This window comes from Nicotiana tomentosiformis, chromosome 4, assembly GCF_000390325.3.
Source record: "Nicotiana tomentosiformis chromosome 4, ASM39032v3, whole genome shotgun sequence".
Classification (NCBI taxonomy): domain Eukaryota; kingdom Viridiplantae; phylum Streptophyta; class Magnoliopsida; order Solanales; family Solanaceae; genus Nicotiana; species Nicotiana tomentosiformis.
In genome coordinates this window covers 21936996-21954686 of record NC_090815.1, presented here as the reverse complement: position 1 = coordinate 21954686, position 17691 = coordinate 21936996, and the positions used below count along the sequence as shown (strand labels likewise).

Sequence of the window (17691 nt, the reverse complement as noted above, 5' to 3'; positions counted from 1 at the left end):
ACTGTACTCGTAAGCTCTTTGTTTCGTATTTCCTTTTACTAAATATTTTTCTATAGCTGTATTGATCCTCCATCCTTTGCCTGTTTGACTAACTCGATGGATCCCATCGGTAATTGAAGGTTTGGACCGTTGGGTAAAAAAGATCTTGGACGTTACAACGCCCGAGACTCGCTTATGGAAAGAAAAAGCCCCTAAATATGGGTGGAAGGCCAAGAATCATGGTAATTCAAACTCACCTTGTTTCAATTTTTCATGTGAAGAACTTGATTGATCCCTTCTAACTTGTCTATGAAATTAGGTCTACCCGCAGGCTCTATTGTTGTTCCCAAGGAGGATGTTTTGGCTGATCCTGCTGATGCAACGAGGCTGCTTCAGGAGGCACTTACTCAAACAGGTGTCTCTGTGCCTTCTTTAGAATAAAATGTTTCTTTATGGAGTACCCGGTTGAAACACAGACAACAAAAGAGAAGACACCCATCTGCTGCCGGGGAAAAGAATAAGAGGACGAGGATTGATGCCTCCGAATCATCTCCGGTAGCGATGGGGATTGGTACTCCTTCCGGGCCGGTCATAAACACGGTCACAATCGACGATGATGAAGAATCTAGTGATGAGTAAGATTCTCTACATAGAAGACGAGAATCCTAATCATCTCAACACGATGCTCGGCCTATAGTGAGAGTTACACCAACCGAGGACGATGCCTCAACACTTTAGGGAGAGTTTGATTTTGTAGATAATGTTACCTCCCATTTTTGGGCCCTAATTGTTGTTCCCGGTACTGCAGGATTGAATACCGGGTCCTTGACGTCTTTGGTTGGCGAGCTTCCTATAACCAGCACTATATTTGATGCAGCTGCTTCTCACTCCTCAACTCAATCAGCTTCATCTCCATCTTCATCAATGCAAGCAATTGCTATATCACTTCGATCTTCATCCACTCTACTACCAGGAATTGCTACATCATCTCCACCAGTCGCACCTGACAATGAAAAAGGTGTTCCTCTTCCACAGTCCACAGTTCATGGGAATTTGGGGCAAAATTGTCATGCCCCTTCTGAAGATCTGCAAAGGAGGAGGAATGTTACTCTTTCGGTCTCTACCGGATGCAACTTGCTATCCCGACCGGTGGAGCTTGCTAATTATCTGAATTCAGAGAAAGACTGGGAAAAGATTTAGGCACTCTCAAGAGAGTGTTTATTGAACAACGCCATGCACAATGCCGCAGTGGTACGTTCCTTTATTCCTTTATTACTCCTTCTATTTTTGGGTATGAACATATCCTGAATTTTACATTTCTTACTTTATAGGCCAACTTTCTTGCTTCCGAGGGGATTAGCTTTTGGTAGAGCAGGAGCAACATCCGCTCTCCTTTCGGAACTGGAAGCCAAAGCTGGTGAGGTTTTTGTATTTGAGGCTCATTTGCGGTAAAAAGAGCAAGAAATGGTAATCCTTAGCCAATAAATTGACCCGCTGAGGGTTAGATTTGATGAAGCCTGGGCCAAATGGGCTGAAGTCCATAATGTTGTTCTTGCTGCAACCGAACACGAGGCTGTCTCCGCTGAAAGAGTGATCAACTTAGAGGCAACCTTGAACTCCAAAATTGAAGAGCTTGTTGCTACGGGGGCGAAGCACGCCCAGCTGGAAAAGAAGTACATGAAAACTATCAAGCATAATAGGCTTTTTAATTCAACTGTGTGCAACATTGATGTTAGCCTCAAATATGCTAGGTCCGCCAGGGAAAACCTCTCTGATGAGGTAACCCAACTCAAAGAAGAACATAAGCACCGAGCGTCTTCCCTCATTGTTGAGAAAACTTATGTTATGTACAGCATGAGGAGAAAAACCTTGGAAGAGGCCAAAGCTGGTGTGATTGATTTAGATGCCAAAATTGCTAAGGCACGTGAGCTTGAATTGGCTGCTAAAAGTGGACTCGCAGTAAGGTCTGATGCACCTGGTCCTTTGGTTCCGGTTCCGAGTTCTCGAGTACTGAAGAAGAATCAGGGATGATGATGCTGAAGGCCAAACTGGTAAAATTGTTGAGCCATCGATGGGTCCGTCTACCTCTTCCGGGGGCACAGACACTTCTTTTCCTCCTAGTTTCGAAGATACTGCAGCTTAGCGCTTCTTTTCTTTTTCCAATTCTTGTGCCTGTGCGGTTTAATCGAGTTTTTATAAATACAAACATTTGTTGCTCAAGTATTGTTTGAGTCTTCCTTTCATTTGAATATTCATGCAAATCTTTAATCTTTGCATTTTCTTCATTTTGCTTAAGAATTTTGCACAAGCTTTTCTGTTTTACATCTTATTATGTGAAGCCTTGGGTGTATTTTCCCCGAAAGCATTTTTGGCTCTGAGAATCAGCCCATTTTCGTGATGGCTTTGATAATTATTTACCCAAGTTTACTTTGTGCGTCCTTTCGTATACGTCTTCGAGTGTATATTTCCCTGAAGGAATTTTTATTATGGGCATAAATTCTTCCAGAACCAACTCTTTAACATGAGGGTTTTTATATAAGAGGGACCTATTATGTTTACGTGCCCTTGAAGAGGATGTCTCTTGTTCATTACAGCACTAGCATTTGAAGTACTTGTTTATCTTTCAAATGACAAAGTTAATTCATCGTTCAGACAAGAAACAAGATAAAAACAAAAGGATTTCATTTTATTCCTTGTCTTTTCAAAAAGTACATAAGCATTTGCTATGCTGAAAATAAATTGCCATTACTTGTGGCTAACTTGTTTCTACGGGGCTAGCCGTGCAGTCCCTAGTCTTGATGATGCAATTATCTTCCAATTTTTCGTTTCCCAGTCGACATGTCAGTCATTGTTGTTGTATCCTCATATCACCCCCTCCCCTCCCCCCCAAGTTTTCGAATGCGAAAAGTGCGAATTGGAATACTGGAAGTCTTGTATCTTTAAAGATTGCACTAATGCATTGCTATATAATCCTTAAATTGGTAACACACTTTACTCCCTCTTAGGAATTTATGTTATCGAGTGAAGGACTATCTAACACCCTCTAATGGTTTGTGCTCGTGAACGATCAGGTAACCTTTGATCAATAGCAAACTTAACTTCCCGGTGGGAATTTGCTATAGAGCAAAAGATTATCTAATATCCCCGAGTGGATATTTACTTGTGTGGCTTTCTATTAAAGGTCTTATTGATGTTGTCTTCGTAGTATGTTTTCTGTTGCTGCCTCGTTGAAAACCTTGCCATATAAAACCCCAATTGGGACAAAACCTGAAGGAAGGGAAAAAGAGTGCAACACATACTTTCTGATCGGATAATGTTCATCAACAATAATATATTTTGAGGTGTGCCACGTTCCAATTTCGGGCAACTTTTCTCCATTTTGGTTTTCCAATTTGAATGAACCTTTCCCGGTGATAGTTGAAATCTGGTAGGGACCTTCCCATGTTGGACCTAGCTTCCCCTTGTTGAGATCCTGGGTGTTTTGAGTTACTTTCCTTGGGAACAAGTCTCTTACTTTGAAATAACGGAGGTTGTCTCTTCGATTATAATACCGCTCCAATCTCTGCTTTTGAGCTATCATTCTTACATGTGCCAAGTCCTTGCGTTCATCGAGCAGTTCCATGTTGACTAACATTGCTTCGTTGTTTGATACTTCATATGCCTGGAAATATCTCAAGGTGGGTTCCCCTACTTCTACCGGCATTAAAGATAATGCACCGTACACGAGAGAAAATGGGGCTCCCCTTGTGATTGACTTGGCTATAGTTCGGAATGCCCATAGAACTCTGGGAAATCCATCGGGCCAGTTACCCTTAGATACTTCCATCCTTTTCATGGGGTTTTGAATAATTACTTTGTTCATCTACTCCACTTGACCGTTTGTGCTCGAATAATAGGGTGAATATGTGATCCTCTTTATTTTTAAATCTTTGAGGAACTTTGTAATTTTTGCGCCGATAAACTATGGCACATTGTCGCATGCTATCTCTTTTGGTATTGCGAACCTACAAATTATATTTTCCCACAAGAAATCCACCACTTCGTGTTCTACGATCTTCTGATAAGGACCTTCTTCTATCCACTTAGAAAAATAGTCAGTCAAATTAAAAGAAATTTTAACTTTTCGGGAGCCGGTGGCAGTAGTCCGACGAGGTCCGACGAGGTCCATCTCCCATTTCATGAACGGCCATGGGGACAAAACCGAATGTAAGAGTTCTGCCAGTTGATGCACCAGTGTTGTGTAGCGTTGACACATTTACATTTTTGTACGACGTCTTTGGCGTCTTGTTACATGCGGGGCCAATAATATCTTGCCCTTACCAACTTCGGCACTAAGGAATTTGTGCCCGAGTGGTTTCAACATATCCCTTCATAAACCTCTTGCATGACATAGTTTGCTTCAGATGCCCCTTCGCATATCCCTTGAAAAGATTTTCTATAGAATTGGCCTCTGTTGAAGCTATATCACGCTCTTGGCGCGCAACACCCGGGATAGTTTGGGGTATTCAGGTAGCTTCCCTTGTTTAAGATAATCAATGATTTCATTCCTCCAATCCCAGACCAGATTAGTTAAATTTACCTCATAGTAACCATCTGTATCCAGGACTGAGTTAATCAGTTGTACTACCGTCCCGGACTACGATCTCTTTATTTCCATCTATGATCCTAGGTTTTCCAATGCATCTGCTTTTGTGTTATCTTCCCTTGGTATATAAGTAATTGACAACTCCCAGAATTGCGCCAATAGAGCTTGAACCTTTACCACGTATTGTTGTATGTGTTCATCTTGGGTCTCAAGGATCCCATAGACCTGATTTACCACCAGATGCGAGTCGTATTTGATTTCGATGACCTCAGAGTCAAGTCCCCGAGCCAATTAGAGCACTACAATCAAAGCTTCATACTATACTTCGTTGCTAGTTAAATGGACCGTCCTGATGGCTTGTCTTAGGGTTTCCCCCGAAGGCGTGATTAAGACTATACCAAGCCCAGACCCTTTTAAGTTAGAATTTTCATCCGTAAATAAGGTCCAAACCCCTGATGTCGATTCTAACACTATTACTGCCTCCTTGTATGCTAAAGACAATAATCCCGGACTAAAATCGGCCACGAAGTCAGCCAAGATTTGTGACTTAATTGTAGTCCTTTGTTTATATTCTATGTCAAATTCACTCAATTCGAAGGCCCATTTGAACAATCTTCCTGAGAGCTCGGGTTTATGGAGGATATTTCGCAAAGTTAAAGTAGTCACCACGGTTATAGGTTGGCATTGGAAGTATGGCCTCAGCTTCAGAGCAGCGACTACGACAGCGAAGGCCAGTTTCTTTAAATGTGGGTTACGAGTTTCTCCTCTCGTTAAAATTTTACTAACATAATAAATGGATGATTGCGTACCTTTATTCTCTCGGAATAAAACCACAATTATCGCAACTTCAGAGACCGCGAGATAAACCAGCAACGTTTCACCTTCTTTTGGTTTTGAAAGCAATGAAGGACTTGACGAGAATTTTTTGAAATCCCTCAAAGCCTGTTGTCACTCTGGGGTCCATTCGAAATTATTTTTCATTCTGAGCAATACGAAGAAACGATGACATTTTTCCTATGACCGGGAAATGAACCTGCTCAAAACTGCCAATCTCCCTGTAAGCATTTGGACTTCCTTCAAGTTTGATAGTTTGTCCAGGATATCTTCTATGGCCTTGATCTTATCGGCGTTTACCTCAATTCCACTTTATGATACCAGAAATCCCAGAAACTTACCATGGCTGACCCCGAACGTGCATTTCTCGGGAGTAAGTTTTATATTATGCTTCCTTAGGATGTCGAAAGTTTCTTGTAGATGTTTAAGATGATCACCTGTATTTAAAGACTTAACGAGCATATTATCTACATAAACTTCCATAGTTTTTCCTATTTGATATTCAAACATCTTGTTCACGAGCCGTTGATAAGTGGCGCCGGTATTTTCAACCTGAAGGGCATCACATTGTAGCAATATATACCAAAATTCGTTATAAACAAAGTTTTCTCTTGAACCTTCGAGTTCATCTTAATTTTGTTGTATATATAATAAGCATCAAGGAAACTCATTAACTCGTTCCCGGTCATCGCATCAACCATTTGATCGATGTTTGGCAGTGGGTACGAGTCTTTTGGGCACGCCTTGTTAAGATCTTTATAATTTACACAAATGCCAAACTTATTGTTATTCTTAGGAACATCACTACATTGGCTAGCCAGTCTGGATATTTTACCTCTCGGATCGAACCGATATTAAGTAAGCAGGTTACCTCTTCTTCGATAAATTTATTCCTTGCTTCGGCAGTCAGGCATTTGTTTATCTTACCGGAGGTGCATTGGGATCCAAGATTAACTTGTGTATGGATACCTCTATTCGGATGCCTGTCATATCCTCATGCGACAAGCCTAATTTCCTTTCTAGGAATTCTTTGGACATGAGTTCTGGCTGCAGCCCTATCCCCAAGTGGAATTTCCTTTCTAGGAATTCTTCGAACAATGCCACTTGCTCCAGCTCTTCCGTTGTAGACTTTGTTGCATCGGTCTCTTCCAAACCTTGGAAATATCTTGGCACCTGATAATATCCCGACGCCTCGGCTTCCAGGAGAACTTTATCTAGTTCGGGGTAGGTGCTGGTCCCTGTAGTTGCTATGCTGAGTGTTCCTTTCCTTTACTAATGGAGATCGAAATTGCATTCATCTCCCTTGCCGTCGGTTTATCACCCATATCTGTTTAATTCCTTTGGGTGTTGGAAACTTTAGCAATTGATGATACATTGATGGTACAACGTTCATCTCATGCAACCATGGCCTTCCTAGAATAATGTTGTATCCCATATCACCATCTACCACTTCGAAAATAGTTGTTTTCATTACTCCTTCAGTGTTCATGATTAACAAAATTTCTTCCCGAGTTGTCACACTTGTGAGGTTGAATACGGCGAGGATTTCTTTGGCTGGAATAATGCTTCTGGTGAGATTAGCTTGCTCCAATACTCTCCATTGTATGATATTAACTGAACTTTCTAGATCTACTAGAACACGTTTAATCTTATAATCTAGCACATTTAAATAAATTACCAAAGCATTGTTGTGTGGTAGCAGCAATCCGTTTGCATCCTTCTCCATAAAAGTGATATCGTCTTCTCGAAGCCTTTTTCTATGATTTATTGATACTTTCATCTTCTTTGCTACTAAAAAGGTGACCCCGTTAATCTCTTTCCCTCCGAAGATCATGTTGGTTGTTTGACGCGGGGGATCTTTTCCTGCTTTCGAGGGTTCCGCGTTGTCCCGGTTACGACCATAATTGTTCTTACCTCAGTCACTCAAGAATTTTCTGAGGTGACCATTCTTCAATAATGTTGCCACTTATTCCCGGAGGTTTTGCAAGTCCCCTGTACGGAGGCCATTCATCCCGTGGTATTCACACCATAAGTTGGGATCCCTCTAGCTGGGATTAGATCTCATCTGTTTTTGGAACCGTGCTTCCGATGTTTCTCATGGCCGACACCAACTCTACTACATTGATGTTCAAGTTTTATTCTGATAACTTGGGGTAACAAGGATCCCTCTACCCTAAGACCTCTTTATCCTGCAGTGATCAATATTTCCAACAGCGATCATTCCTCCTGTCAACGGCGAACTTGTCTGTTGTTCGAAATCCTCTAATGTGGCTTTCAGTTCGTTTGTAGGGAAAACACCAACCCCTCGAAGTCTGTCTGTCTGTGTCATAATCTTCCTTTGATTTTTCTCTGTTCTTTTTGCGTCCTTTGGTCGACGATCGAAAACCAACCCGATCATCTTTGATTCTTATTTTTGATTCATATCGTTTGTGCACGTCTGCCCCGATCGTTGCTTGAAAATCGAGTAGGTTTTCCTTCAATTTCCGGGAAGCATCTAAACTCCTCGGATTCAATCCCTTAGTGAATACTTCAACCACCCATTCATCCGGGATAGTCGGGAGCAATATTCTCTCCTTATGGAATCGGGTAACGAACTCTCGTAGAAGTTCGGACTCTCCTTGCGCAATCCTGAATATGTCATCCTTTTGGGCCTATACTTTTGTAGCCCCGGCATAAGCCTTGATGAAATAATCTGTGCGCATTTCAAAGTATTCTATAGAATTCTAGGGTAACAGTGAATACCACGTCAAGGCCCCCTTCGTGAGGCTTTCTCCAAATTTCTTTAACAACACAGATTCAATTTAGTGAGGAGCTAAATCATTTCCCTTTACCGTCGTTGTGTAGGTGGTAATATGCTTCTGGGGGTCTGAAGTTCCATCATACTTTGGCACTTCAGGCATTTTGAACCTCTTCGGGATTAATTCTGGTGCCGCACTTGGCTTGTATGGCAACTGAGTATACTTTTTCTAGTCTGGACCTTTCAGCACTGGTGGCGCGCTCGGAATCTGGTCCATGGGAGCGTACATTTCTCTCATAAATCATAAAACTTCATTCTTGAAGGTATCATTCTCGTTGTTGAGGCCGGATTTGTTCCCCCTGCCCCATTGGAGCCAATTTTACCCATGGGAGTGTTGTTAACGACCTTCTGCATCGTTTGATTTGTGCGAACCCCAGAAGGAATCGTATCTCGTCTGTTTGCACTATTTGAAGCTCCCGACAGCGCCTACTTCAACTTCGTCATAACCTTATCCTGTCGTGCGAGATGGCCTAGAATGATCGCTTGTTGCTCTTGCAAGACCTATACCGCGTCAATGACATGTTCCTCATCAGCATCATCGGGAGTGGTCTCCCGAACATATCGAGGATATTGCCTGTCATGCGCATGTGTAGCGGCATTCCCCTCATTATGGGTGTCACTAATTGAGTCCTCGAAATGAGGCCGATCCCCTCGAATCTCGGGATTGTGTATGTCGTTTATAGTGTTATCTGCCATTTCTTATGATTTTTTCTAAGACGGAATAATCAAAACATGTTAGTTAAAAAGGAAAGGATCAATTTAATTACATGACTGTTTAGGCCCCATAGTGGGCGCCAAACTGTTTACCCGTAAAATGGTACAGTTGTATTTATACGTGGTTTCTAGACAATTGATTTAATTTGATCTCGAAATAATAAAATAATCAAAGAATTATGCAATACTTAGCCTTAGGATATAGACAAAATAGTAGAAGCAATAGTTTCGGGAACTGGATTTTCGGGCACAACAATAACGAAATTAAAAAGTAAGATGATAACATTGTATTGAGCTTTGTATACAATGTAGTGTAAGGTTGCCATAAAATTTGTGTCTTTTACAATGATAATTGAGATCACTATTTATAAGCTATAAAGGAAGTCCTAGGATCGTGCCCTTCTTTAATGTCAATTTAGAGGGACATTTATGAAGATGGAACGGTGAACATAAATGCCAAATTACCTGTAATGGGTAATTGCTCTTAATGCCATGGAATATTTTCTGTTAAATGCTACCGAGAGAAGAGCATTTATCACATCATTATGACTTTTATTCTTTCCGGTGACAAACGAAACAGTTGCCTTCGGTCTTTGGCCATCCCCTCGTCTTGGGTTCCACGTGCCATAGCATATTTTATCCTATACAATACTTTAGTGATTATATCTATAATATACTAAAGGATCATTTGGTATAATGACGCAATATAGTGGAATATCCCATGAGATTATATATACCACCTTCTATAGAAGATAATCCATTGCACCATACAAGGTAAAATTTATCCCGTGATTAGCTAATAGGAATGGGAATGCTTGAACTATAAGCATATGTGAGGAAAAAGAGGATTTTAAATCTAAAAGAATTTTGAAGTGTAAGGCCCCGTAAAATTTCGCCAAGGAATTTAAGGTTTCGTGGTGCCAAGGTATGTCTATGTGTTTAGGTACTGTAGAAATTCTTCGCGGCGAAGTTGCTCGCCGTGGTACTGACTTTCTGGGTTGAAGAAGGGCACTAAGGAGTGGATGGAATTTTTTGACAGAAGAAGGCAATTATGCGTTCTGGTTCACGACCGCATAACCATTTTACTGGCTGCATAATCATCGCGGAGTTGAGCAGAGTTTGTTGATTTTTGCAGGTTGTTTTGCAGTCCATTGTGTGATCGCATATCCATTTTGCGGTCCACATTTTCCATCGCAGATTTGGCATGAAGAATTTTGTCGGCTCATTTTACAGTCCATTTTGCAGGACGCATATATGTTATGTGGTCCATTCTGCGACTGCAGACCTGAGTTTATAGGGTCCATTTTTCCTATTTTATAACCCGACCCCATTTCTTATAAAACTAGTTCGGGGTTATTTTGGCCAGGTTAAACACATACTTTAGAGAGAGGGGAGTGCTTTATAAAGGGATGAAAGAGGTGCATTGATCATCAATCTCTACCCCAATCTTGAAGATGGAAGGGAATCATTTACTAGACTACCATCTATCCGGGTAAGTTGTTGTCCTATACCACCCATGCAAGTTATTTTAGGGTCTAAGTATATTATGGGATTAGAATTAGGCCATGCATGTGCCAATATGTTGTAGTATGTGGGGTTAATAAACTATTTTGGGTAGTCTCTTGTTGAAATTGGTTGAGGGAGGAAGGGATTACCATTGTAGAGCTTTGTAATCTATTTTGCATACTAGGTGTTTGATAAAATTCTTAAGAGGGTTACACCATGATAATCCTTCTAATTATTATCTGTGTTTCTCTATCTTCATATAGATTGTTATTGCTAAAAGTGTTGGGACGTTGTAGTAACTTAAGGAAAGCTCAGACAATGTATGTTGGCTAAACTACTCTCTTAGAATTGAATTTCATGATGTTCCCGTAAGTTTCAAGTATGGTTGGATCAAGTTCCTTATTCCCACGTTCTGAGTTATTTTCAATATATTCAATTGTCCCGAGTAATCCCGTGTCGAGAATTATGTATTCAAAATACATTCTGAATATTCCTATCACATTATGTTATTCTTCGGGAATGTGTTCAAGAATGATAAATGTATTAAAATGTTACGGCTTGGGTCGTGTTTCAAATGAAAGTCCATTATGCATAACTTGGAAAGAATACTCAATGCGTCTACAAATCATATTTCTCATATATATACTTAAGGCCTTGATTTCGATTGCTCATATTATTGATAATCTATAAAGATTCTTGAAAGTGAAAGAAGTGAGTTGGAGATATAAAGTATGGCCAACGTACCAAGAATGAAAATTATATGTGTGGCCAATGGTGCCAAGGAAATGAAATTATGTGAGAAAGGTTAAGAAATAAGCCTTGATGCAACTGTTCCAAATCGACCTCGAAAATAGATATGCCTAAAAGCTTATGTACTCAAATCATACCCAAAAGTTGTTGTTTTAACTAATGCAGTGCTTTGTAAGTATTTACAATGTGTTTTGAGATCTAATATATTCATGGGTTGAAATTGTGTATTGCCCTTTGTGAAAAAGTACTTCAAGAATAAATGATGTATTAAAGACTTTCTATTGTGACTTAATTATGTTATACCCCTTTTTGGAAAGAAAATCTTGTATAAAATCAATGTAATCAAACACTTATTTCTCATTTAATGAAACCTTATGAACTTGCACGTGCTAAAGCCAAAGGTGCCAAACGATTGATTGGAAGAGAACTCTTTGTACAAACTATTATCATTTTGGGAATTTAAATTGTGGTATTGTGATTACACCTCCACCCACATACATTGGGGTGAGGCGGTAGGGCCGCTTTGTGTAGAGCTGTGGTATTGTGATTACACCTCCACCCGCATACGTTGGGGTGAGGTGTCAGGGTCGCTTTGTGTAGAGTTGTGGTATTGTGGATACACCTCCACCAGCATACGTTGAGGTGAGGTGACAGGGACACTTTGTGTAGAGTTGTGGTATTGTGGATACACCTTCACCCGCATACGTTGGTGTGAAGCGGCAGGGCTGCTTTGTATAGAGTTGTGGTATTGTGAATACACCTCCACCCACATACATTGGGGTGAGGTGGTGGGGCCACATTGTGTAGAGTTTCTGGTATTGTGATTTCATCTCCACCCGCATACATTGGGGTGAGGCGGCAGTGCCACTTTGTGTAAAGGTAGTTGTAGATGATCCCCGACTTAAGAATTAATAAATGTTATTGAAAGTTCTTAATAAATTTGTTTTGACTTTAACGGCTATCTAAGCCCTTTATTTGTTACCATGATTCATCATATCCATGTTGTATTTCCAAGTCCATGAATAGGTATTTTGGTTTTCATACTAGTACTATTCCACATGTACTAACGTCCCTTTTGCAGGGAGCGCTGTATCTTTAATGGATACAGGTGGTTCATCAGCGGGCGGTCTTAATCCTCGATAGCATTACATACTCCTCTCAGCTGACTTGGTGAGCCCTACTTCATATCGGGGTCTTGTATCTTTTGTTTCTCATGTATTGTGTATTGAGGTATAACCGGGGCCTTGTTGCCGGCATTATCCTAGTACTCTTTTGTACCCGTTAGAGGCTCCGTAGACTTGGTGTAGGTTGTACGTTGGTATTGGGAATGTCAAACTAAAGATGTTGTAATTGTACCACATGTTCCACTTCTAAACTATGGATGTGTAATGTAATATATTTGGGACTTATAAATTAAGTAGCTAATAGTAATGAATCGGTGTTGTATATATGATCTTCTTATTATTTAATTAATAAAGAAATATCTTCTCGTTATTCATGGGTGAGTTTGGGTAGAAGGAAATCGAGCAGGCTTGCTCGGCAGGGTTATCCTGGTAGAGCGTCGGTCGTGCTCCCCGTGGTCGGGGCGTGACAGGAAGTTGGTGAACCTTTTATGGAGATTTTCCTATTTTATTAATTTTTTAAAAGAATATGTTAATATATTGCATAGTTTAAATAATGAAGGATTTAAAATAAAAACAAGTAGTTGATTTTCAGGTCATAAATAATAGAAAAAAATTAAATTTCTATTCCTAAATATAAAAAAATAACTAAATGATTATTTTGTCTAGTGTAATAATAATTTTAAAGGGTAAAATATGCAAATAACATTTCGGGAATGTCATGCCCCAAAACGCTAAGTGTCACACTTCCGTTTGTACCCCAACCCTATTAAAATGTTGAGTTAAAAGAGTTTTTTCATTTGAAGTGATATTTGGATAGGGATTATTTTAGTTATTCATGAGTCGCCACTTGGAATTAAATTTTTAGAAGTTGTTTGGAGAGGAGAAGTTGTTATGCTTTGGAACTTATCTTGTTTATTTTGATATTTGTCTTACACTTGCATGAAAAATGCCCTGAGCATAAAAGAAATTGTCAATTTGTTTGTGTTTCTTGAAGTTGGAAAATGAAAAGGACTTCCATCTTCGAGGTAATTTTAATTTATTATAAAAAATAAAAGTGTCACGGCCCGGAATCACACCCTCAGGATTGTGATGGTGCCTAACATTTTATTTGTTAGGCAATCCAATATTAGCTAAATTACTTAACCAGTTTTAACTATTCAAAACAAAATGTTAACAATAATAACTGTAATAGTCTTAAATAGGGTGATATAGTGATGAATAATATAATCTAAACATATCCCAGAATCTGGAGTCACGAATACATGAGTGTCTAGAGTGCTACAAATAAAGTTTGAACAAATATAATTGTTTGAATCTAAATATATAGCAATGATGAAATGGAAGAGGACTTCAGGGATGCGGACGTTGTGCAACTATACCTTAAGTCTCCATAAGTAGCTGATTATTAGTTGTCTCACTACATACCGCTTGGATCAACTCCAGTATCTACACAAGAAGTGCAACATGTGGTATGAGTACATACGACCCCATGTACTCTGTAAGTGTCGAGCCTAACCTCAAGGAAGTAGTGACGAGGATAAGCCAAGTCACATATAAATAACCTATACAAAATAATAATAATTATTATTATTATTATTATATTTATAATTATAATTATTATAATAATAATAATAATAATAATAATAATAATAATAATAACAGGAAAACTAGAAATAGAAATAGAATATTTAACTCATGAAAACGAACCCGAACTTCAACTACCAGAGAGCCCAGAATAACAAAGTCTCAAGTCTCATATCACAATACTAGGGTAACTCAACAATTACAAACAATTACAACATATACAATCCATTGCGGCGCGCGACCCGATCCCACCAAGCATCATCTGTTCATATCATTTTAATACCTTTAAGTTTATGTTGCGGTGTGCAACCCGCTCCACAAATAATTTCAATCGTCAACATGAACAATTCAAAAACGATATTTACAAAGTATTTACATCAAGAAAGTAAATGTACAAGACAGTAAAGAGCCACAGAATAATCGGAGAATCTCTATCATCTAGAAATCTCAAACTTTACCAATTCATCGGTACATACCAGTTAAACAGCTCACGCAAGTGAAACAATATTTTAGAGTAAAAGAAATGATATAAAGATAATATAACATGTAAAACATATGATAATTAAGATATGAAATTAAGGCAGGTAGAAATAGTTATGAAATAAGTAGAAATCATGTGAGGAACGCAAATTAAGGTAAAGTAACAATTAAATGACACATAACAAATATAGCATAGAAGTAAACTAAAGACATGTAACAGTTTTAGCATAGTACAAGAGACATCATGAAATAGATGAAAACATAGAGATACCTATCCAAATCCGGAGTGCTAAATCCCATGATACTGTATATACACTCGTCACCTCACATATACGTTATTTTCCCACATAATTCACATAACAAATAACTCAAAAATCCTAATTCCCTCAAGTCAAGGTTAGACATAATCAACCACGGCCTTGCATTTTGAACAAGCTTCCAAACCAACCAAATCTAGAAAATTATCGATCAAACGGTTCAAAATAAGCAATAGAAACTACCCATTAATGAAACAGATTCAATTTTGATCATTTTAGAAAAAGTCAACCAAAGTAAACCCGGGCTCGCTTGGTCAAAACCCGAGATCCAGACCAAAACCCGATTAACCATTCATCCCTGAGCCCGGTTATGTGATTTGTTTCAAAATCTGACCTCAGTTTGAGGTCAAAATCTCAATATTACAAAATCCCCAATTTCTACCCAAATCCTTAATTTCTACCATGGAAATCCTAAATTTGATGTTGAAATCTTATGAAAAGTAATTGAAAATTGAAACAAAGTGGATTAGAGTTGCTTACCAATAATTTTGGGAAGAAAAGTCTCTTGAAAAATCGCCTCTAGAGTGCTTAGGGTTGAGAAATGGTGTAAAATGAGCTAAGTCCCAATTTTCCCCTATTTTACCCAGTTGTTGATATCGCAATTGCGATGTCTTGTTCGCAAAAGCGAGCATCGTAAATGCGAAGCAAAGGTCGCAAATGCAAACTGTGCATCAAAACCCCATATGTAGCAAATGCGACAAAATGAGCGCAAAGGTGAAAACCCAACCTTCGCAAATGTGGCCATTCTTTGCAAATGCGAAAATGTTCCATTTATACCAAGTGTCACAAATACGACCAAATGCTTGCGAACTATTTTCTCGCAAATGCGAGGTTACACAATCCAAAATCCAACTAGTCATGATGCCACCTAACCAAACCCGCTAGGTAAGCCAATTAACAATAATCCAATTCAAATGAGATTTATTGAAAAATTAATGTTGAATTAACTGAACGTTTATACAACAACCTAAGGACTGGTAGTACAAATCATGAGCTTCTAAGATTTACAGTTCACAAAGCTAGTATGAAATAAATATATCATCTGTTTGAAATATACATAATAGATTTATGAATCTAAAACTACCAAAAACAAAAGGCAGCCAACTGGAGCACAGGTACATCTTCAATGCTAGCTCTCATCATGCACAGCAACGTCAACTCCAAAATAAGCACGCAAGGTGTAGAAGTACAGTATGAGTACAACCAACCCCATGTACTCAATTCGTAAAGAATCTAACCTTAGGTTGAAAGTAGTGACGAGCTTGGGAGAAGGTCGGTGTACGACACCAATAACCAAAATTAACTCATAATGATATAATGAGAGCAGTACAAGTAATGACTCAAAAGATATTATGCTCAGCCCGTTCATAGTTACAGAAAAGTAGACACGTTTTCCAGGTATAACAGCCAAGTCCACATATTACAACTGAAAATCAACAAATCATGAGTTTATCAAAAGAATTGTATTTCCAATTCACAACACCAGATAAGAATTTTTGTTTACCAATTAGCTTGAAGAAAGTACGTCTCTATTCCTACATGACATAAGCCCCTCACCAAAGCACATGTATATATATATATATATATATATATATATATATATATTTATATATCATTGTGCCTGCACTCACTGTTGGTATGTCAGACTCTGGAGGGGCGGATCCTGCCCAAGCGCTAATATAAAGCCTACTGCGACGTGTAGCTCGATCCACAATAATAAATAAGGCAATAAGGCATGTTGCGGTGTGCAGCCTGATCCATAAAAATAATAATAGTAATAAAGCCAAAATGTCGTGCTGCAGTGTGCAGCCCGATCTACAATAACACTCACAACATGACTCTCAGGTCCACCTCAGTCATCAATCTCTCATATCTCAGGGACTCACAATCTCGTAACACTCAGGCCAATCAATGATAACATGTGATGTAACAATGAATGATGAAAAGAGACTGAGATATGTCATGCAAGTGAAAAATCATGACTGAGTGTATAATTGCAATTAAACCAGATAACCCAAAACAGCAGAAATAGCCTTCTTAAGTCTCAACCGAATAAGTACACAGCCTAAACATGATTTATAACATGAATTACAGCTCAATTACTCTAACTAGTAGGAATTGCACGGATAGAACAAGATTTAACACTAAAAACAAGTTCGGTCATAGTCAAATAGTCAACTTGAATCATGATAACTCTGGTGCACGCACACACGCTCGTCACTTAGCATGTGCGTCACCCCAATACATCTCTTATAACATAGTTCCTAGGGTTAAATACCGTCAAATCAAATTTTAGATATGTTACTTACCTCGAACAAGGCAAATCCAATACCGAGAAAGCCAAACAATACTTTAGAAATGCCATCATGTACGTATCCACCTCATAAAGGCTTGAAACAATCCAAAAGCAACTCAAAAACATCAACTAGTGCCTAAGGAAACAATCCCAAATGACAAAGGTCGAGTCTTTACACATTTACTCAAAGTCAACCAAAAAGTCAAACCCGGACTCGCACGTTGGAATGCAACAAAACTCACAAAATCTAACAATACATTCAATTACGAGTTCAACCATACTAATTTCACTCAAATACGACTCTGAATCGATGTTCAAAAATCAATAATTCGCTTTAGGAAAGTTTAGAGAAAAACCCACAATTTCTCTTTAAAATTCATAATTCAAATGCCAAAATCGAAGATAGATTCATGAAATATAATCAAAGCCGAGTCAAGAAAACTTACCACAATCAATGTGGTGAAATGCCTCTCCAAAATTGCCCAAAAGCGAGCCCCAAATCACAATTATTTAATAAAATGAACAACCCTCGAATTATATAGAGTCTGCCCAGCATTTTCACGTCTGCAATATATCGGCCGCTTTTGTGGCGTCGCTTTTGTGACACTTCCTCCGCTTCAACAAAAATCACATAATGCCCAACCTCTCGCACCTACGGACCATGTTACTCTTCTGCGATAATTCAGGTGCGAGGCATCATCGCTTATGTGGAAAACACAACCAAA

The 17691-nt window shown here is 39.0% G+C and overlaps 1 protein-coding gene across 1 annotated transcript; it reads right to left on the bottom strand.

Annotated features, from left to right (window-relative positions):
* Positions 1-6692: 6692 nt before the first annotated feature.
* LOC138909356 (uncharacterized) lies at positions 6693-7232 on the bottom strand. The gene has a single exon (XM_070200551.1). The coding sequence runs from the start codon at positions 7230-7232 to the stop codon at positions 6693-6695; it is 540 nt and encodes a 179-aa protein (XP_070056652.1).
* Positions 7233-17691: the final 10459 nt, after the last annotated feature.